This window comes from Cyprinodon tularosa, unplaced genomic scaffold (assembly GCF_016077235.1).
Source record: "Cyprinodon tularosa strain WSP-4 unplaced genomic scaffold, ASM1607723v1 ctg247, whole genome shotgun sequence".
In the NCBI taxonomy this organism is placed as follows: Eukaryota; Metazoa; Chordata; class Actinopteri; order Cyprinodontiformes; family Cyprinodontidae; genus Cyprinodon; species Cyprinodon tularosa.
The window spans coordinates 878219-902087 of NW_024038917.1; the positions used below are offsets into that span (position 1 = coordinate 878219).

The following is a 23869-nucleotide window of genomic DNA, read 5'->3' on the forward strand; positions in this document are numbered from 1 at the left end:
AAAGCTGAAAGGCTCCATCCTTTTTCTTTCTAGTTCACATAACCTCATGCCATATGTTCATGGCAGAGGTGGCGAGTTTAAGCATACATTACGCCACACACCTGCTTAGGCAACAGTCAGCATATGTCTAGCACATCCAGTAGGTTATGCAGGCATCCATATATTTGCATGATCATTGCATGATTTGATTTCTTTGCCATATTATACCGCTACAAGTCATAATATCAAGGCAACTTCAATTAGCTCAAACCAAAATAAAGTTTCAAGGCCACACATGTACTCGTATTTGTTTGCTTTGTGTGCTTTCTAATAATGAAATTGAAAAGTTACCCTTTTTTATGGTTGCTTTGCTTTTTCTCTTATGTGTAGGTAGTGGGTGTGTGTGATTCAGTTTTTCTGGGTCAACCATTTCAACACTGTATACTGTACAGTGGCTTAAAAATACTTTTTTACTCCTTTTTCCTATTTTATTTTGTTAGAATTTAAATATTTGATTAATTGATATGATATGTGATCAGCCAGGAGAAGGTAATGCATAATCTGAAGTGTGAAGAAAAGGGAAAAAAAGCTATGATTTTGAAACGAATAAAGTTCGTTCACTCTGTCAGTATTTTGTAGAATACACGTCTCTGCCAGCCTTTTACATCTTAAGACAGAAATATTTTCTGATTTGTCTCATTAAAACCGCTTAAAAATAGCCTATTTATGCACTACGGCTTTATAAGAAAAACACAATAAAACAACTATTCATCTAAAAATAAAAGAGAATACAGAAAGCTTTTTGGCTCATAGGGTTCAGTCCTTTTTGGGAGAGAAAAGTATTTTGGCACAGGTGCAATTAACGTAGTCAAGCATTGTGTGCCATCTGCTGGCAGTTTATATTACTAAATTGGAAACTAGAACAATGGTGAACATCATATCGTATAAATGTTTCTGTCACTACAACTAAGCGCCAAAGAATATAAAATCACTAGTACAGTGCTAACAATAAACACAAGTAAGGTTGTGTTCTCATTGTCTGTCAACTTGGCAGCCAAATCTGAATGCTTTTGCAGCTTTACCTTCTACCATAGTGAAGACCAATTTAATTGGTCTTCACTATGGTAGGCGTCCAATTTTTTGCGCATTTTTTTTTTTACAATTTTTTCTTTCTGTTCACACCTCTTGTTATTTCTTAGTGACTTGGCTTCATTGCATTTTCCATAGACAAAATACATGTCTTTGGCTCTTTCTTGTTGTGTTTAATAACGTACCCCTGGTCATGTAGTGTTGTTATGGTAATATACACAAAGCCATTGTTTTCTAGCAAATAAAACAAAAACAAAATGTAAAGCACAGACATTTTGCATGAGCCAAATGGGCAAAATATGTTAATTGGAAAGCCTTTATATGCAACCATATAACTGGCATAGAAATTAACTAAGTACATGACTAGCCCCTCTAGGCCCATTCAGATTATATTGTATTCATATTGAGTGAGCCATTATTACACAAACATATACCTCAATCCAAATAATTATACTCTAACTCAGCATGTCAAGGTCATTGTTGTGCTGGAGGGTGAACCGCCACCCCAGTCCCAAGCCTTTTGGTCCCTCTAACAGGATTGACATGTATCTGGCCTCCTCCATCTTTACTGTTAACTTTTACTGGCTGAAGAAATGTATCTCCTAGACCAAGGTTCATTAATTCTTCTCTGCAAAGTCCAGTATGCCCTGCACCTTTTAGATTATGTGGCATCAATAGTAAGAACACTATCCAAGGAGGGAAAGGAACATAGGACTGTTGTGCTGTATCTGGATAATCTTATTCGTTTGGACATCATTTTGCAACAGACACTCACAGCAATTATTTATGTCAAATTGGGACTAAAGAAAAAGTCCCAAAAAAGTTACACAAATACACCGCTAAAGCTGTCCCTTATAAATTCATTTTGTGTGGGTCAGACCCATTATATATCAAGCAATAACATAGCCCCTAAAGTTTTGAGCGTTTTGAGGTCCCTATGCTAAATTGATAGGAAGCAGCCCGCTTCCTCTTCCTACGTTCTTCCTTACAACCAGCACTATTAAGATATCAGTTATCATAGCAACCCCTGACGCACTTCAGCTTTGACTGCAGTGTCCTAACTGATTTGCACTATTTAAAGCAGCCCTTGACTTCATGCTGAGGAACTAATCCAGCCATATGACTCAGGTGTGGAAGCAGAGACACATCTAGAAAGTGCAAGACAAAAGACCTAGAGGACTGGAATTGAGGAGCCCTGTGTGTTTGCCTAAACGTTACTTTTTTTGCCTTATGTGGACAAGGGTGCCATTGCTTACCCTTGTCCACTGGGAACAAATTCAAATCTGGACAAATGCACAGCACAGTTTTGTAAAGGAAAGCTCTATGTGTACATTTTTATGGTTTCCTTTTCCTGATTCTCTCCTGAAAAGAGATAACTCCAAAGAAACACTCTGAATAACAATTTTCTAATATATATATATATATATATATATATATATATATATATATATATATATATATATATATATATATATATATATATATATATATATATATATATATATATATATATATATATATAATATATATATATATATATATGTTAAATGACTATAACTTATGACAACAGATTTAACAAAATTTGTTTCCAGAAAGACTGCATGGATACAATTGCAGCACTTGCCATCTAGCTAACTTTATCAGGAAGTCAGCCCAGAATAACAGTTAAAGAAGCATTTTATAGATCGCCATGGCCACACTTAGAGTTCTTAAACGTTGTTAGTAAATGAGGAGACATCACTGACTCCAGCTATATCGAGATGACGGTGTGTTCTAGATTAAGGACCATCTAAAAGCACAATGAAGGAGATCTTTTGTCTCAACTTACGAAATTGCTAGGGAAAGCATTAGCCTTAATACTTAACATGGTAAATTATATTGTTTAACAAGCACAGACATACATAAATTAAAATAATTCTAAGAGTAGGTTTTATTTTTTAACAATTTCCTCTTCATAATTATGTTGATCTACCCCATTAAACATCATTCAAAATAGTTATATCGGTGTGCTATCTTGTCAAATATGCAGAACTTCAGGTATATAAATTATTATGCAACAATTTTATACATTTATAAGAATAATACAGAAAGGAAGTATTAAAGATTAATCAGATTTCATGCCAAGTTGGAGAGCAACTTTTGAGGCCTGTCTATCCAATTGTGACTCTGCATATCAATTTGTTTGGCTTGGATTGGTTCAGAAGATAATTTGCTCTGCTCTAAAACCTTCAACCCTTCACTGAAGCATAAGACCTTTCCATCAACAAATGCATATTAAAGTTTGGGTTTCTTTAAATCTTTCAGTATAAATATGCGAGTGTGGGTCAACATTTGTGTATTTTGCTTTTGAGTTTGTGCTAGTACTGTAACCAGTCCCTCTGTTGTCATGTTAATAGTCCAGATGGTCAAATTAGCCGCTCCAACAAAGCAACAAACTATCTACTCTAACAAATACAAACACAGGCACACAAACACTCTCCAACCACCTGCTGGGTTTGTTGATATGGACTAAACATGCACTTGCGTGTTAGCCAGATAGCCCAGACAGCGTGGGTGTGAAGGTGTTCGTGTGAGAGCAGAAATGGGCAGGATTATTTCTCCGGCCTGTGTTTGCTGCACCTAATTGAGCTTGCTGGCATCTGATTTGTTTTTCATGTTGAAATAAAACTGTGATTTGCCAGTTTTTGGAGCTTTCTAAGTGACATAAAAAACCAAAACACTGTGTATTAAAGACAAAAGGAATAAAAATATAAATGTTTAGCATTTAATTAGAATAGGTCACAATCTTGGAATTGTTGGATTAAAAAATAATTATTTGATATTTTTAATTAGATGGCAATAAGTAATTAGTTAATAAGTTATTAATCCTTTTTTCCACTTTGTTACTTTTGCCCTTTGGTGATTTATTTAGCTTAGTTGTGCATGAATGACTGAGAAAAATTCGACTGAAAATGTTAGATTTTAGATGAAATTGGAAGAAAATTACTAAAAAAAAGAGGAGAAAAGGTTAGGAAATAACAGAAACAAATATTAGTCTTGTGTTTTAAATAATTAAATCAAATAAATCATGTTGCTCTTTAATCCCTCATTCATTTACATATCAAATTACCCTATGGTGTGTTCTGTTTGCCACATATGTCAAAAGGATACTGTGTAGGTTTAAAGCTTAACAATGACTTGTTGCTTTCGCATACATATACTTACAATTGCCTGACATAAAATAAGTTTTTCTCTATTTATAGCAATAGGCTTCATTTAGTCAGTTCAGTTAGTTTATGAAAGAGTGACGCAGCACACCCTCGTTCACCTGGCTACCTTGCGTCCCTTCCACTATTTATGCAGTAGTGAGCGAACAGGTTGCTCAGAAAATGGATCACTAAAGAACAAAGACCAATTCACCTCAAACCCCTTTACAGACTTTAAAGACGATACAATGATATCACAGCTGTAAGTAGATTTTATAATTAAAAACTAAAATTGAGGTAAAATTAGCTTTTAAAAGAATTTAGAGAATGGAAAATCAAAATACAGAGAGCTAAAAACACATTATTTGGTGAAATGATATTTAATTAAATGATTTGTCTAATCAGACATTGATTTGCCGTATCGATAAGTGATTCTTAAGTGTTATTGTTCCTAAGATACTGCAGTAACATGCAATATTAGTTGTGTTTTTTTTTTCTTCATTCCAAACAGCTGCTACTTCAAAATAAAGTTGCATTGCAGTGGAGAGTAAATATTTGTTCATGCAACTGTACATATAAAAATAATCTGAAGCCTATATAAAGAATTAATGAAAATCATAAAAATAAGCAATAAAAATGATCAAGCTAATAATTAAAAAATAATCCAGGTTAGAACCTAAATAAAAAAGAAAAACAGGTTAAAATAATTATCAGGATATCCGCATTACCCTGGCTTTCATTTTTTTGCCTAAACTTGGATGTATACAGTTCGTTGTTATTGTCAAGATAAGCTCGAGTTTTTAGAATAATCAAGTGTTTGGACTATTGTCTGCTTTCTGGACTATCCTTTCCTTCATCTGTCTCTTATTTTATTGTCTTTCCTGCTGCTTCCAAAGCGAATGAGTGATGAGGCAGGCAGGTTTCCAAAACTAAAAGCAAAGATTTGGATATTCACCCAGGCAAACCACTCTTGAATGCAATTAAATGACAAAAGCAGATGGTTTTACAATATTGCCAGGGAGCACTCAGGCTGTTCGTTGTCTTGCAAATTGTTATTCAGAACAATTGGATTTGGATATTATTGACTCTCATGGAAATAAACAATTTTTCTAAGCCACAGTAGTAAAGGCACTGATCCCACTGTCTCTCCTGTAAATAAATAGTCAACTCGGAATGGCTTGTTGAAATAGTTCTGCTTTGCTTTTTTCCTATCTACCCATTGTAAAACATTAGTCACAACCGAGTGCATGTGTTTTTTTTGTTTTTTTGTTTAGTAAACGAAGGTGGTGTGAAACAGGCCTCTAACTCCTGCCCTGACCCAGGAGAGCCGGAGAATGGAAAACGCCATGGCAGTGACTTCAGGTACAATGTTTTTTGCACTGTGGCCGATACAAAAACAAATGAAAATTTGTAAAGAGCTATTATCTAAATACTTTAATTGTGGTAGCGCAGATATTTAAAAAGATGCAACCTGTGTACTTCGTTTTTGTGTGTTTATGATCACTGCAGGAGGATACAATCATAACTCAATTATTCTTACCTTTTAGAGGCCAGGATTGGATAATAATAATAACTAAAATAGTTTTTTACCAGAGTAGATTTTTAAATATTGTTGCATTTCCGAGTTCTATGCTCTCCATCAAGGTTTCCAGGATTTCCTGAAAACAGTTGCCATGTTGATTACATCAATGTGAAGGTTGATGACCCTAATGCTACTTTTGCAGATTCTGTAACAGTAACCTGTAGATATTTTCTCACCTCCATTACCACTCTTCTCTCTATGTACAGAGAGAAGAAAGCAGCACAGCTTTATTCTGTTATTATTAAACAGAAATGTAACCATACCCTGGCAAGATTTAAAATTTAAAGTGTCCCCAGCCCCCCCTAAAACAAAACAAAACAAAAAGCAAAATACATAGTTTTATCCAAAGGCACGGAGGAAGTAGTTGATTCCTGATAAAAATGTATTGGAAAGCCTTAGCAGCTTAAAAACCACCTGATCACCGGCGACCGTTTTTATAGCATTTACAACTAAAAACTCAGAATGCATGAAAAGTACAATTATAGAATTTTTACCAATATAGATATGTTATACATCGTAGGAAAGCTTAGATTCTCTACAATTCAACCACCAAGATATTTTTATGTATACAGCAAGCACCAATGCACAATTAACACAGATATAGCAGCATGTTAAAATGTAAAGATTATGAAGCAGCCACAACAACATACATTTGAAGGCGTCCAGAAGCCCTTTTATAAATCCAGTTTTCAATTGTTTATACTCCATTTGTCCATAAGGGTCCACTGATTAAAAGTATTTCAGAATATTCATAATAAAAATATTCCATGATGAGAAAATCGCCAAATACCGTCAGTTTTTTTGACATTAGAATAGTTAGCTGGTCATAGCTAATGCTTAGCATCTTGCTAATAAGACTTCTTTCTTCATTTGTTTGGCCATGATGTTTGGTATATGTCTTTACATCGTCTTCTTACCTACAAGACAAAAGTCTCCGCATCTTGGTATGACACTATTTGAGTCAGGGACAACCCATGCAGTCTCACAAGTGCTCCTTACCGAGTAGAGCAATATTATGCCTCATAGAGTCCTGCAGTTATTGGTTCAGACCATGTGGGCGGTTTGGCTTTGTAGCCAATGAAATAAAGTTTCAAACTTGGGTAGATATGGCTGGGTTGGATAAAGCAGAGTCGTGTTACAGGCTTGTATAAGAGTGAAATACACTGCTGAGACTGTATCAGTGCGCATAGTTCGAAGCAGATTACCAACAACGCTCCAATATTTTTGAAGTTCGGGCGCTGATTTTGTTTTATTACAATACTGAAAAAAAGATAATTAAAATACAGCTCAGAAAAGGCACTGGGGCTTATATTAATGTGGCCTTACAGTTCCTCAGTTATTTGCTTTTCCAATTATGGTACGCGAAATAGTCGAGGATTACTTTAAATTGCGTGAATGTTAAGAATACAAAATTAAATATGACCCACAGTAGTCCTTCACTACAGTAAATGTTTGCCAGTGAAAGAGGTATTGTAAAGCGAAGTTGTTTTATGTTTTACCTGAAGGTTTGTTCTCTTTGTGATAATTCTGTTTTGTTTTTTTGTGTGTGTGTATTGGTTTAGCATTGGCAGTGTCGTGCAGTTCAGTTGTGGAGAGGACTACGTGCTCCAGGGCAGTAAAACCATCAGCTGTCAAAGAGTGGCCGAAGTCTTCGCTGCCTGGAGTGATCACAGACCAGTGTGCAAAGGTACTTATTGTTCTTCTTCTTAGGATGTCTTGTTTTGAAATAATGCTTCACTTCTTGTTTAGAATTTAAGATACATGTATGTGACGAATTCCTAATTTTCTTTTAAGATGTTTCAAGCAGAATCTTTAAAACGGTATTCTGTATCATCAAATGTTTATGATGTGAGTCTTTACAGAAAAACTGCAGTTGTATACTTTTATGACTAAGGCTGTGATGGTGATTGTTCAGGACTGAGAAATATGAAAACCCAGACTAATTAAACTGAAAACTTACACCCAGCTTGATCACAGGTAATTAATGAAGCACAAAAATCAAACTGCAATTTCCAATATTAATCTCTTTTTTTTAAGCGATGCATGTGTAATCATCTTATACTCAAAGTGCATTTTCAATAGTGGACATATTTCAAAGTTTATTTACCAAGTGATAGGTGCACCCAGATTTACAACACACACACACACTCCAGTGGTGAGTGAGAGAGGGCAGGATGTGGAGAAACTGAGAGAGGGTGTCTGTCATGTTAAATGCCAAAGTCATTTGTCATTTCTTCCTTCACTTGGCTTGAGACTGCGGTGGGACACATTCTTTAACTTAAAACAAAATATTCACAGGGGATTGCATTTGTGTGTCTGTGTGTGTGTGTGTGTGTTTAACAAGGAGAAAGGCCACTAGTGGGTAAGTTTTCCATACAGTGCTTTTCAAAATTTTTATCTTTACTTACTTTGGTTCCAGAAAAGTCATACAATAGTGTATTTTCTAAAGTGGCCTTGATAATTATTTCTTTCATTTTCTTCTTTGTCCTTCTGAAATACATTTTTTGGACTTTTTCACTCATTTTCTGACTAGGCCGTAAAATCAGAGCATACTGTATGTGTAATGTCTATTTAAGTGCGAGTGAAGGACAAAAACACTTTTAAAGGAAGATAAATAGTACATATCCCTGTCAATTATTTATCCCCCTTCAGTGTCGCACTTTGTAGCATGACTTCAAAATACAGTTTACTGTATGCATTTCTATTCCAGTTTTACAAAACTATACAGTAAAAGTTCTTTTTAAAAAAAGAGCTCAATACCTAGTTTATTAGATGTGACATATTTCTACAGGGAGAAGAACAAAGTTAGCTTTCAGGTTTTATGGTTGATATTTAACCTTTTAAATGTAACTTTTATTTTCATCTTTTCAACTGTTTATTTCACCTTGCAGCATTTTAAGATACAAACCTCAAAAGTGCTGTTGATAATAACCTGTATCGGTATCATTTAAATTTAACTTTTAAATATTTATCACAATTATTATTTAAATGGAGCGAACCAAACCTGTTTACATCTCTTATCCCATGCCTAAGTGGCAAACAGGATATCAAATGTTTCCTTTAACATCTGCTCTCTTTTTGTTACTCTTTTTAAATACCACACTTTGTCAGTGGATGACTGACAGTTAGTTATCCTGCCAATAGTTTATTCTTCCTGAGTTTGAAATATCCGCAGCTACTTTAGATATACCATGGATGCCTTTTTTGCTTAATTCCCTCCTTTTCCAGTCTGTCAAATTGGGTGAATGTCTATGCCTGGTGGGCTTTGTAGCTGAGCCATACAATTTAAATTTTCAAAAGATGGACTTAATAAGTGCAAGGTATTTCAACCTGGCAAGACTCACACAGAGAAAAGTTGCAATTAGAAAATATTAAATTCATGTATACAGGTAAGACATTGGTATTCTTCAAAATATTTCTATCCAAGGAAAACCAGCTGATTGCTAAGTCCCGTTGATTCCCTGCAATCCCTCGCACTGAGCATGCATGCAGCGACCGTGGAGAGGAAAACTCCCTTTTAACAGGAAGAAACCTACAGCAGAACCTGGCTAAGTGTAAGTGGCCATCTGCCGAGGCTGACTGGGGTTCAAGGAGACAAAACTCGGGCCCGGCAGAAGAAATTGGTGATGGAATAAGCCAGAAATTGAGTGTGTCTGAGAATGAGGGAGGATATGGGGTGGAGGTGGTTGATAGTTTGTTTGCTTGCGGGAGAGAGAAGCTGAGCTAGGAGCTGTATAAAGGGGATCTTGCAAGATGATTGGCTTCGGAGAAGGTATGGTCCCCGTTTTGATTGGCTGGAGCTGAACGAGGGACATCACAGGTGGTTCAGGTGAAGCTGATAAAACTCCTTCACTTTGAATTTATGCTTAAGCTTCATAACTCTAAACATGTAAATGTTCCACATATGGTATTTTCCAAAACTATAATCAGAAATATTTTTGAAGGATAAGATAGAGATATGAAATCTGAGAAAATAAATTTAAGTTGAAAAATAATAAAACAATCTTCACCCTCACCCTTGATTATACTGTTTAGAACGTCAACAATTAGTCTGTTTCAAAACATTTGCTAAAGCACAGTAACTAAGCATCCCTGAGAAGTAGTATTTGCCCTATAGTCAGCTGAGGAGGGTGGATCCTGGCTTTGTAGAGGCTGTGCTCTCTTGCCTTTATGTCAAAGGACACAAGCTAAAGACTGTCCTTGACTGCCATCCAGGAATCTTTGTGAACCACACAAACAGGGAACTGACCTCTGGGTCGTTTGACAGGGAGAGCAAAGATTGTTGTAGCAGAAAGGATATACCTAGAGCAACATGAAATGGCTATGGGTTTTTTTTGTTTTTTTTATAATGACTCCTGTTAAATCCTTATAGGCTAGCTTATTATCTAACTCCTTATTAGACATATTACTGTAGTAATCATTTCGATTGGCTCTTCATTATTTTTAATGGCTGTTAGGGAATCATTTACCCTATAATGAGTTATTAAATAAACCTACTGAGATAAAGCCAGTTTAGTCTTTCTTTCACCTGTGTCCAGCTCTGCAATAAAACACGAAAAAGAGAGGACTTTTTCTCAACAGAAGAAAAGCATTGTTAAAGAAATTGACATCATGTGTAGTGAAAAACAGGGCCAGCAGTCAGTGGATATCCTTACTGGGAAATCATTGTCATTTTTTTCTAACCACAGTAACTTTACAGCATACATTTTTAGTGATAGCCCAATTAAATGTGGAGCTCAATTTGCCGTATTTGAAACAAAAACAACTTTTACAATGCAGAATATCCTTCTTCATAGCTGTTGCTAGGAAACAAATAGGTCAGCTATAATTTTTTAAGACTCATGACACATAAGGTTGTTGCTCCTTTTTTAAAAGAACAAGTTGTGCAGACACATAACTCTGCATTAAAAGACAGATATGGAATGTACATATTTCACATTTTACTTTATAGGAGATAAGGTTGTGATGGGGAGTAGACCTATGGACCTAATTTTATTACATTTGATTGTAGCATTCACAGTATGTATAAATAGCAACTAAGAACTGATTGTAATTATCACATGGTTGCTAGTTTTTCTGTCAGAAAACAGGTCAATAAGTGACCATCCCAAGGTTGATATCCATTTTACAGTTTTCTTTATTAGAAAAAAGGCTTCCTTGCATCTTGGCTTTACAAGATCTGAGCAGATCTGAGCAGGATACAAATCTGTTAGTGGAAAATTTAGTCTCAAAGTCCAAATTTGTATAGGATTTTCCAGCCACCTTTGGAGGGACTTGTATTCTAAGCCTGAATGAGTTCTGTCTCAGTTCAGAACAGAGGACCCAGTATTCAACTCAACATAGACAGTGGTATTATTAAAAAAGCGTTTATCTAAAACCTGATCTGTGGTTACACTGGAAAACTCTTACACTAAAGGCTCAAGAATAATCTGGCACTGATGGCTGGGAGAAAGCAGTTTAAATAGAGGCTGGAACAGGTGGCTATGATGAGCGGTAATGAGAAACTGGGCGGAGCTAGGCAGCCAAATGAAAAGAGCAATCAAGAAAGTCATTAGTCCCAAGATCATGACAAGTTCAGCATACACAAAAAGTTTCTGGAAAGCAAGTAATTTAGAATATTTCAGTTAAGGTGCTCAAAAACTTTGAGGTAATTGGTTTCCAAAAAAGAGACGCAATGGCAGGTGAGAAAGAAAGAGGGTATGAGATCTAAGTGGAGAGATAGAGAGACATGAAAGGAGAGAAATAAAATAAAACAGCAAATATAGACAATACTAGATTATTTATTTATTTATTTTTATTGAATTTAAAATGTACTTTTCAACCCTAAAGACTAAATAAAAGGTAAATTAAATGTCATGCCAGCAGCATTTTTAGATTTTATGACTCAAAGCTTTTAAATCTGCACTTTCAAGGGATCATGTTCATATTCTTTACTACCGTTTATAGTTTTTCCATATCATTGGGAAACTCCAGAAAGACATTTAGAATGTTAAGAAATATTTTACAGAACCAAATATTTCATTTACTGCCTCTGCTAATTTAGTTATTAAGCTCACTGAAATGGTGGATGCTTTGCCTATGATTCTTCTCTTTCTGGAGCTATAAAATGTCATTGGTATGTATGGTTTTACTTTGCTGAATTTAAAAAGAGATCTGTCTTCAAAAGTAATGTGAATCCCAGAGAAACCACACCAAGGCTTCTTGAAGGACAAGAGGCCTGTTTCGCTGGGTATCTCATCTTCTTGACAATAATGCTGGAGCTTTATTTATGCTATGTAAAGGATCACACAGAAAAGGAAGCCTGAAATGGAATACAATAATACTATGTTTCTGTAGACACTGCAGATTTAAACAGCAAATAAACAATTTTGAGCAGGAAAATTGAGTGTTTTGGAGAGCCTCCCTCTCCTAAACACTCAAGCAGGGAGTGTATTATGGAATCCACTTCTATTTTAAATGCATTCCCCATAGACGCAAAGACCAATATTGAAATTCCAAAAGTAAAGATGCCTTAAAGGCATGGGAAACGAGTTATCCTAGAACTAATAGACAAGAAGTAAGAGCAACATTGCTGATATCTACAAAACTTCCACTGCTTTTCAAATATATTCAATAATCTTTCTAATTCTATATCTAATTAATTAAAACACACAAAAGTAGATTTATATCCCCATGTACAAGTTGAAACTTTTCTTACTGCACATCGGGTCATTTTAGTTTAATTTAAAATCTAATATTGTGCAATGAAATCGCAGACTAAAACTTTTAAAATTACTTTCCATGTATGGCAAGAAATTAGTTACCGGTAGGTATTTTTCTGTTTCCAAACTAACAATTTGGTAAGTATGTTTCACAGCTAGTTGCATCTCTGTTTTAAAAATGTCCTGAGCATGTTTTTTTTTTTTTAAGATTTTAGGGACAGGTTGCATAGATCCAGTCAGAAAAAAATAAAGAAATAAAGAAATAAATAAAGTAAAACGTACAATCGCTGATTGTGGCTCTACTCCTGAAATCAAAACTTTTTATTTGATTCAATGTAACAAGTACATTTCTCCACTGTGAGATTGATAAAGTCAGTCAATCAATAAAAGAACTTCTGTCACTGACAAGACTGCTGCCTCTTTAGCTAAGTACATTGCATTGGGTTTTACATAAATGGATCTCTAATGTTTTCTACTTAGCAAAGTATCTGCAGATCCTTTGGGGAAAGAAAAAAACCCTACTGCATCATACTTTGACTGCTATTCAAAACATCAAGTTGAGGCACTTGTCTTTATTGTTTTTTCCTCTAGACCTGCCCCCCATATTTTCTGTTGAAAAGATCACTTTAAAACTCCTTTGACTGAAGCATATTGTTCCAATTAAAGCATCAAAAGGCTTGAGTAAACGTGTTTGTTTTTGATGATGGAACCAAGAAAGCTTTTCTGGGACAACTTCTAGAAGAGCAGATTTCGTTGATAGCAGCAGATAGATAGCGTTTAATGATTGTTGAACTTTGTTTTTTCATCCTTAGATTTGTTCATCATTGTGCCTGGTCACAATATAAATTTGGGTCTTCATACTGTCCTGATTTACAAAATTACAAATGTTTTACTTATTTTTCTATATAAGCAGATTTTGGCAAGTAAATGCTTTTTTGTAAGCAATGTGCACATAATCACCACATACAGTATCTACCTGATCTGATGTGAATGTTCTCTAATCTTTAATATTTTTAAGAGAATATGATGGTAATTGTGGAAGGTGTTTGCTAAAAAAATGATAGATTTTTCAGAAATTATACCAGGGGATTGGAGAAAAAAACCCCCAAAAAAGTAAAAAAAAAAACTGAGTCTAAATGTATGCTTTTCTAATAAAAGACACATTTATTTTAAATATTGTTACACATCTTTATTAGATTCTGTAGGGCTTGTAACACAGGTGAAAATGTCCTATTTGTCACGGTTATGCATATTTTGTTTCTGTTTAAGTTTTCTTTTTGAGTTTTCATTGGTATAATTTCCATTTTGCATGCTGTTTTCTGTTTTATTTGATGTCTTATGTATTTTTTTTGTTTACTCTCTGTTGCCTACTCTCTTCCCCTAGCTCCCTTTTAGGTCATATCTCCACACCTGCTTCCAATCAGTTGATCACCCCATTCTTTGTTCTGTTTGGCATATATACTCCTCCTCTTCAGTTACTGTTTGCTGGTTCCTTGTCATTTCTTTGCTCCTTGTGTGTTTTCCCTGAAGCCTTCTGTTTTTTGGTTTTCTGTATTTTGTTATTATTTGTATTTTTGATTCAGTTTGGTTATAAGATTTTCAAAAAAACATCTCAGCTTCCTTCTTTGCCTTTGGGTCCTCTAAAAAACCCCACACAACCTGACACTATTCTTGTTTTGTTCTATTTGTTTGTTTGTTTTTTGTTTGGATTTCTGATTAATTGGTTTGTTTAGAAAAATAGTGCAGACATTGACAATGTTAAACTTTCAATCTATAACATTTTTATAATAAAAGAGAACCTAAAACTTTTTAACATTCACAACAGCGGTTTACTAACATTAATATAAACGTAACTTTGAGGAACAAACAAAAATAAAAAGAAATTGCCAGAAATAAATAAATAGATAAATATACTCCATCTATTTTTTGCAGTATTGTGTTCCTTTGACCTGTATTTTTATAAAACAGGTTGATCCAAATTAAATTGAGCAGGCTCCTTTGATAGCTTCATAGCTCTTCTTCGGACTTTGCTATGATACCAGATTTAATAAGGGCTTTCAATGAATTCAGCAGGTAATGAAGTAATAATATAATTACTCCAAAGAAAGGAATATGTTCTCCAAAGTGCTTATGTGCTTTTTATGGAGATAAAAAAAAATATTTATAGCTGCTCGCTGCTCAAATATGACCTTTTCTTCCAACAAACCAACAACAAAAGAGGAAACTCATGAATAACATTGACAGAGAGGCAATCTGTATGAAAATCTAAAGCTTATTAAGGGGACATTTCTGTCAAAACAGTTTCATGAAGAAAAGCATTTCCTTTGAAACACTGAGAACACATGGAAATTATTTTCTAAGTAAAGAGTAGTGATAAATGTCAGAGAATAGAAAGATATGGTAGAAAAGAGAGATTGCTCAGAGCGGTAATCACTTTATGAGATACAACATGGCAAATAGAATCTGGAACGAACACGTAACAAACCGTGGAAGAAAAACAGCAATAAAATTGTAATGTTCCCCTTTTCCACTCCTGTAAGACTTTATGAGAGCAAGTGGAGGCAGAGACAGAGACTGAGAGGGGGGCTCCATGTGGCACCTTGATTAATGGACAGATGGTAAGGCCACTGAGCCAACTCTTTCGCTGTCTGTGTGTGTGAACTCCAGGGGAGTTCAGTTGATGGGCTGAATCTACTGACTCCACCAAGGTCTATATGTCAGTCACTTTTAAGCACACCCATACACACACATACATGTTGATTTCTGACTGTGTAGATGAAGACAAAGGGAGAAGAGTGGAGTTCAGTCACTTAATTTTGGTAAGTTTGTGCATGTATTTGTGTGTGGGTGTGTGTATCTCTGTGCCCATTATAGCTCGAAACAGTATTGGTGCCGCTGGAACTCTGTGTGCCACCTTAATGATGTCATTAATCATTCTTTGTGTCCATTGGTCAATCTATCTGCGACTGTAGGCAGTTTTGAAACAGATTTAACATCCTGTAGTTTGGTTTGATCTGTGGAATATGGTTCTATAAATCTAAGATTAAACTTTTTGAAAGAAAATGGTTCTCAACATGGAGTATATAAAGTATAGTTTAAAGTTCTTACCTGGGAATTACTACAAAACTGAGTGATTGTTTACCAACGAATCATTATACTTTAATAGCCATTTAATAGTTTCTTTAAACTTATTGTCTATCATTTCTATATTTTATTTCTATATTTTATTGTTTTTTTTCTCAAATTATTTATACCGTACTTGTTGCTAAGGAAAAGCATGCAATGATCAACAATATCCCCATAATGGAATTTAAAAGTTTTTTTTTAAGTTTTCTAATGTGGTAAGGAGATTTTATTTCTTTGGTTGTTTTAAGCAAATTGAAGGGCATATTTTGTTTATTGAGCTAATTATGAGCTGTGACTCTGTAATAACCCTGCCTTTCAGAGGATAAAACAATCCCTATACCATTGATTACAACTCAAATGCTGGAATGTGACTAATGCATTCAGTAATTTTATACCTCTATTTTTTCTCCTTGTTTATTACATGCATGTCTTTTAAATTTCTTATTAGCAAAATATTCTAAGACCAGAAGATAACTTGGCACAGGAAACTCTAGTCTACAGTATTTAGGTTGTGAAGGACCTACAGTAGACAGCAGCAGGAGATGGGTAATATCACAGTGAGCTTGGATTTAATGACCAAAGAATAGACTAGCAAAAAAAAACTGAGAAGACAATTGAAGGCGTATAACAGAGAGCTAATTAGTGAGACAGTTGGGTAACAATAGGAGAGTCTAGCAAGCAGACAATGAGAACAGGTAAAATAAGAGTGGGATTTTTGCTACAGGAACATGTCAGAAAATGTAACTGGATATAGAATAGCTATTGGATTACAGTGAATAAATAGTAAAAATCGAATTAACCCAATTCAATATATGAAATAAATAGCTATACAAAACCAAAAAAGAAAATGAATACAATGTCATTCTGCTTCAGTAGAAGCCACATGTGTATTATACTTAGGATTAAATGCGCCAAACAAGTTAGTGAAAGGTGGATTAGTGTCCATTGTGTTATCATTTTGTTAAAGGGTGTTTTCAGCCTACATCTGTCAGTATCCATCTAAAGTGATTCATAGAAGTGTTGACAAAGTCTTGGAGGGCCAAGCTTCAGTGACGTGCAAAGAGAGAGTAATAGCTGGCCTTTGAAGTCTAAGCAGACAATTCCTGGTGTATGGGCCACCATGGCCTCAGAATAGTCAGAGTGTCCAAGCTGACCTCTGTCTAAACGGCAAAATGACTAACAATGAAGATGTGAGCATCGGAACTGGACCCTTGACAAACAGAAGAAGGTAGTTTGGCTTTAATTATTGTGTTTTTAATACACGGATGGTCATGAACACTGAACCAAGAAGAGAGGAAGGCAAGCTGGACTAGGCAGTTGCATGTCTGGAGATCTTCTGCTGGCAAACCCCTGGTCCTTCCATACATGTGGCTGTTACCGTGACATGTACCACCTACCTGATGTTTTTGAAGACTTCAACAACCTTTCAGTAGGATTATAAAAAAGTAAAAAAAAAAAACAAGATGAACGGGTCTGGTTCAATTTGCATGTTTTCTTAGCCAAAACAAGGCACTCTATAAAGCGTCAAACTGAATACTATTTCTGACATTTTGAATTGAAAAAGCTTCCTGGATGCAAAGCGAAACATCTTCAAACTTGGAAACGAAGTCGAGTGGATTCTTTTTTTTTTATTTTTTATTTTTTACTCTGTTTGGATGGCTATGACCTGGATGACTGAGAATCTTCACCGGCATGTTTCAGTAGGATAATATGAGCTACCACTGAACTAAAGATCTGGTTCAAGAAAAGTTTAATAGCCACAACATTGACTCAAGATTTTACATATCTCAATCCAATTGAGCACCTGTGAGATGTAATGGTTAGAGAAATTACAATCTGAATTTCATAATTTAGAGGAAACAAAAATATGCTAAGCCAAATAGCACAGAACGACTTCAGTCACTGAGTCCAGGGGTGCATTCAAATTTATGGGGTCTTTCAAGGATGCAGTCTACCCGGACTGGATCCTTCGAAGTCCATGAAAATAAGGAAACTGGAAGTGTTTTGGCTGTGAACTCAAACAGGTCTAGCTTTCTCGGCCGTACACTCAGTTAGCAACCGTGACAGTTGACGAACAAAGCAGGAAAAGAATGGCAGTTTGTCAATTCACTAGAACACCAGTACGAACTTGTGTCCTCGCCAACTATGTTCTTGAGAAGAACGCAGGAAAGTATGGACTTGGGGAGAACGGGAGCACACAGCATAAATATGGGTCAATTGGAACAGAAGTGTAGTGACGTCACCACACACTCAGCTCATCTGAAGCTGCATTTCTCCTGTTATTAATAGTCTCTAGATAATAATAAATTCAATAAAAACATTTTATAATTAAACCAGTATTGGTGCCACACATTAAATTGGTGAAATGGGCCATATAGTGACACTTAAATTGTAATGTCGTCATCTCAAATGATCTTAAAACCTACAGTATGAAGTCCACATTTGTGTGACCTTTTTTTGCTGCTGTAAACACCATAATTTCCCCATTTTGGAACAATAAAGAGATTTTCTATTCTGTTATACTCTATAAAATGGGTAGAAAGTTACAGTATAAGTAAATCTAAAAAATGTATGTAAAAAAAGATATATCTAAAATTCAACAACAAAAAATACCTAGTTAAGCAAATTGTGCAAAATAGCAATTAAATAATATAAATCCTATCAGATGTATAGTCCTCACACTGCAGATATATTAGAATCTGTACTTAAATAACATCCAAACCCTTTTACACTGTAACAGATAAAAAAAATTAGATACCTGCTACATATCTGACTCAATAACCATTAAAACAACTATTTTCATTAATTTCAGACAGAACTATTCATATATTTGGATTATATTAAACTAAAGTTCCAATATTCATCACTGTTTGGCGCCAAGTACCTTTTTCCTCTGAGCACAGAGCAGCCGGCTTGCTTGGTCTCACAAAGAATCCTGGGATAACCAAGGATAGAGAGGATACACCAGACCCATCTTTCAAATTGGGCAAAAAGAATGGTGCATTTGTAGGCCAAATAACAAGGAGTCTTGGAATCCAACCAGACCTCGGTGCTGCGTTATGACGTAATCAGCCTTCGAATCTGGCCTTAGAGGATGCATCCAATAAATTCAAACACAGCCCAGGTCAGACTCCCTGTATTCTGGCAGCAAAAAGAGGAGCATTTTACCTGTAGTATATTTATTTAATAATAAAAACTCCATGGTTCCAAAAGAACAACTGCACTGCACAAGATATCCTGTAACTAACTCTAGCTCTGGACTGTTTGGCAGTTTGAAAGCACACCTGTATGATTACCATATTTTATCTTTGATTTATCTCTCCTGCAACCACCTTTAGTTTATCATGATATGAGGGTCAGGGAGATAAACTGCAGCAGGTAAGGGTTAACCGTTCCTGGTATGCTTTGTTAGCTTTAGCTGTATGGATGATTGACACTCAGTCTCCACTGCAGAGAGGATTCAATAACTATAAAGGCCTTTCTGCAGAGGAGGCAACAAAGTCATAGTTTTCCTTTAAATGTAAGGAAAGTGAATAATGATTTCAGTGAAAGTGGGCGATTACTATTAGAAATTAAAAACCTTTACAGGGTTGTCTTTCAGTGTTTATGGGGCATGTTAGTGATGCTATGAAGCGATAAAACAAAACTTTGGAGGAAAATAAGCAAGGGCATTGGAGTTACATTACGAAAGGCTTTCGATCCTTTCCTGCAATCTAATTTAAATTTGGTTTACTTCCAAACTGTTTATGTAGCTTGTGTGACTTAAAGTGTGGCAAAGAAGAAGAGTCACAGTGGGTTTTCATTGCATTGTAAATGGAAAGAGGAGTTTAATTGTTTGTGTGGATGAATGTCCCTTGTACATTGTGTTTGTATCAAAAACATTCATTTAACCTCAACAATGTGCCTTTGGTAAAAACTAGACCCTATAAAAAAAAACTTTTAATTTGATCTGGAATACATCAACTCTTTGAAGATCATGTTGCACTTTTGGCTTCAAACGCATAAAACAGTTTGCCAGTTACTGATAATGAAGAGAGGGAAAGAAAAAAAAGAGGAAATCAAAGTTAAGCCTTTCTATTTTCTTACTCCAGGCAAATGGCACTTATTTTTTATTTTTTAATCTAAGCTGCTTGTGTCTTTCAGATACCCACAAATGAACCTTTTCTTTGGCTCTTGTGTAGTTGACATAACAGCAAAAACCTCTTTTTAAGTAGTACTACTGTCCCTTTTTAATGAGTAGCAATGTCCACATAAAGAGTCTGGAAGTCCTAATTTGGCACCAATATGAAACCACCAAACTATCTGAGCTTCCAGTTCTTTAGAAGTACTGTTTGAAATATATTTTATAATAACTTCTTCTGGGGCAAAATTTTGACTGAAAAAAAATCTAAAAGGTATTCTTTAAAGATACAGGAAATATGACTGGAGGTGCAATACGCCCATCAGAGGAATGATAACATCTGCTCTGTTGAAAAAAGTCTTCGCTCTCCTTTGAATAAAAACTTATATTCAATCTCTTGTAAAACAGATCATCTGGAAACATTGAACACAAGATTTTTAAGGATGACTATTCTTAAAAAGAAAAGGTTAAGCAGATGAGCTCTGAGCCATCAATTTTCAAGCCAAAGGATAAAAGAAAGCACATAAAGGCTGTGTCCGAATATCCGTATATAATGGTTATGCCATTTTAGATGAGGTTCCGAATATCTAGTGGATGAAAAAGTAGTGGACTTGAAATTTCCCTCAGTGCACCTCGAAAATTAGTGATCATCCATGGTCAATAGACGAGCAGATATATCGTGCGAGGAGCTGCGATAGCTCTCCTCCCAAAGTATTATGGGATTTGTTGTAACAACATCCGGCTGTCGCTACCCAACAGTGGCAACACATGACAAAGATGGTGCAGGCACTGTGTGGGGAGGCGGAGTTACGTACCAACGAGGACCGAAAAGCAGTGATCATCTTGAGTTAACTGAGTTCACTATAAAATCCACTATATAGCCCTCACTCTCTATAGTGATTGAGGGATTTAGGGATTAGGGCTTATGTTCGGACACAGCCAAACTTTGACACAGTAAAATCCAAGCTATAAGAAAAAAACTGAATACTGAGAAACAGGCAATCGAACATCTAGTGTATAAATGAACTTGGTGACAGTTGTTAAAATCAGTATTTTAATATAACATTTCAAAAAGACAGTCTTGAAAGCATTTTTTTATTCAAATTAATTCTAGTTAATTACTCAATAATTATCTAGACATAACCTGTATTAGGATTATATACAGCAACTCAAATTAGTGTAAAACAGAAAATTCTAACTACACATTTCATTTCTCTCTCCTACTGCTCCTCTGTCTCTTTATATATTTCAAACTACAGTAAATGTATTGATAGCAAGTTAGTATGAAATAGAGTAGAACAGAATAGAACTTTATCTAGCAGCTTTAAAATAGAGTTGGAAGGTCCGAATAGGCAAATCAAATGGCATTAAGGATCTGTATAGATTTATGTTGTTTTTATATAAATTCTAGGTTGTTATTCTCTCTGGTAGTTATGATCATAACCCTCTCTGCATTATTGCTGCAGCAACATAGTGCCCATTTTGCTGCTGGCACGGTGATGGGTCGGCCATTTGTTCAGGACATGCTGATTGAGCTGTCAACGCACAAGCATACTTACAAAGGCACACAAAGTTTCTACTGGCACACAAATCATTTAGCTTGTGCAACTCAAGCATGCACATGCACAATTTATCACCACGGTATCTGGTAGAGTATAAATCGCAACAAGGCAAACGCAAGGGGAGGTCAGTCAAAGTTGCACCAAGAATTATAGAAACAGGGATCAGATGGGCACAATCAGGGAATTCAAGCATCAAAGTTGGAGACACTCATGAGTGATATCAGTTTTTCTCTAAGGGGCCTTCTGCTTGTTCTAACACTCTTGTAATGTACCTCACAGACACAGTCCATTGCACAGAAAACGAAAAAAAAAAAAACATACTTGCAAACACACTAAAGTATTATTCTTTCATTCCCTTCCTTTCCTTCAGTGAGCACTAAGTAAAAGCTGCAGACTATCAAATGATCATGGGAGATGGAAAGCTTGAAGGTCTGTGCTTTAGTGGTTTCTAAATTATTAACTAAAATGTACAGTGTCAAGAAAAAAATATTTTCCTTCCTTTAAAGATGTCTTATGAGTTTACTCTTTTGCTTCAGATATCAAACAGGTTTTAATGTTAGAAAAACTTAAAATATATACATAAAAATATAAGATTGTATTTTAAATTATGATTTCATTAGAATATTATGTGCAAAAATGGAAGGGCCGTTAGACCTATCTGTAATGAGCCAGTCAGAAGACCCAAAGTTTCAGCCAGAACACAGAATAATGATTTAAACAGTTTATTAAAAACTCAGGACATCAGGAGCACATCCACCGTGGGTCAGGGATTTCTAAGGAGGGAGATTTAGGTTAGTGGCTTGAAGGAGTTCAAATAATGAAAAGCATGAAACCAACAAAACCACTAACCTTAAAAGAGTCCCCCCTTCAGCAGCATGAATAGAGCAGATTTCTCCTTAAAACTGTTGTTGGGTGGCCAACAGTTGGGTGGCTTGGAGCACAGAGGCAGGAATTAGGTCCAGGAAGCCAGACTCAGGCTTTAGTGAACAGGGAGCTTGGCAGGAGGCAGAAGTCAAGAGGCAGAAACAGGGTCGTTGTCCAGAGGGCAGAGAAATCCAAAAGGGGCTAGGCAAAAAGGGAAAATCCGTGAAGCAAAGACTTGGTCAGGTAACTTTAAGTGCTGGATACTGCTTGCTAGTTGGTTTGCAATTATCTGGCCCTGTCTGCCTGCCACAGGCTGTCTTATAATTGCTTGAACACAGGTGAGAGACATTCTGCTGATTGCACTGCAGTGCAGCAGGCAGCAGCTGGAGATGATTGCTCACAGGGAGAGCAGAGCAGGCAGACAGGCCAGAATCATAACAGTACCCCCTCCTCAAGGTCCGGCTCCGGACGGACCACCAGGCTGATCAGGGTGGAGGTGGTGGAAGTCCCTGATGAGAGTCCGGTCAAGGATAAAACGGCCTGGAATCCAAGTCCGTTCCTCTGGTCCATATCCTTCCCAGTCCACCAGATATTGGACCCCCCGTCCCCGCCTTCTGGATCGGAGGATGCGGCGGACCGTGTAGATAGGGTCACCATCCAAAAACCGGGGCGGAGGAAGGGGGTCAGAGGTGGGCCCAAAGCGAGGTGGGACATAGGGCTTTACCCGGGACACATGGAATGTAGGTGTAATCCGCATAGACCGGGGTAACTGGAGACGGACAGCCACTGGGTTCACAACCTTGGCAATTGGGAAAGGGCCGATAAAGCGGGGGTGCCAACTTACGGCATTCTACCCGCAGGGGAAGGTCCTTAGAGGACAACCAGACCTTCTGGCCCACCTGGTAATCGAGAGCGGGTAGACGATGGCGGTTGGCAGACCTGGACTGAACCCCAGACATCCTGATCATGGACCTCCTGGCCCTCCTCCAGATACGTTGACACCTGACGGCAGCGGCGTAGGCAGAGGGGACTTTGGCCTCCCTTTCTTGAATCGAGAACGTCGGTGGCTGAAAACCATAAACAACATAGAAGGGGGAAAGACCAGTGGTACAGGACGGGAGAGCGTTGATAGCCTGCTCCACCAATGGCAAGTTTTGAGACCATTTGGTTGGGTCAGACTCACAGAGAATGCGAAGCTTGGTTTCGATCTCTTGGTTGGCCCTCTCCATCTGTCCATCAGTCTGTGGGTGGAAACCAGAAGATAAACTGACAGAGATGCCCAGCGTGGAGCAAAACTCCCTCCAGAACCTGGAAACAAACTGTGGTCCTCTATCCGAGACAATGTCCTTGGGCAGGCCGTGAAGACGGAAGACCTCACGAGCTAAGACCACCCCCATCTCCTTAGCAGATGGTAGTCCCTTGAGGGGCACCAGATGAACCATCTTTGAGAACCTGTCGATGACAGTCAACAGGACAGTGAAACCATTAGAGGGGGGCAGACCTGTGACAAAGTCCATGGCGATGTGAGACCAGGGACGGCATGGGATCGGAAGGGGTCGCAGCAACCCCGAAGGTGGGCGGCGGGAGGGCTTAGCTTGGCAACATCTTTGACAGGTAGCAACAAACTCCTTGACATCCTTTGTCAGGGATGGCCACCAGAA

The 23869-nt window shown here is 36.7% G+C and overlaps 1 protein-coding gene across 1 annotated transcript in view; it reads left to right on the top strand.

Annotated features, from left to right (window-relative positions):
• The window catches only part of csmd3b (CUB and Sushi multiple domains 3b), a 536357-nt gene that overhangs the window by 332294 nt on the left and 180194 nt on the right, over positions 1-23869 (top strand). The window contains exons 8-9 of the mRNA XM_038288005.1: positions 5528-5615; positions 7398-7522. Of these exons, the coding sequence (XP_038143933.1) occupies positions 5528-5615; positions 7398-7522 (213 nt within the window). The remainder of the gene's footprint in view (positions 1-5527; positions 5616-7397; positions 7523-23869) is intronic.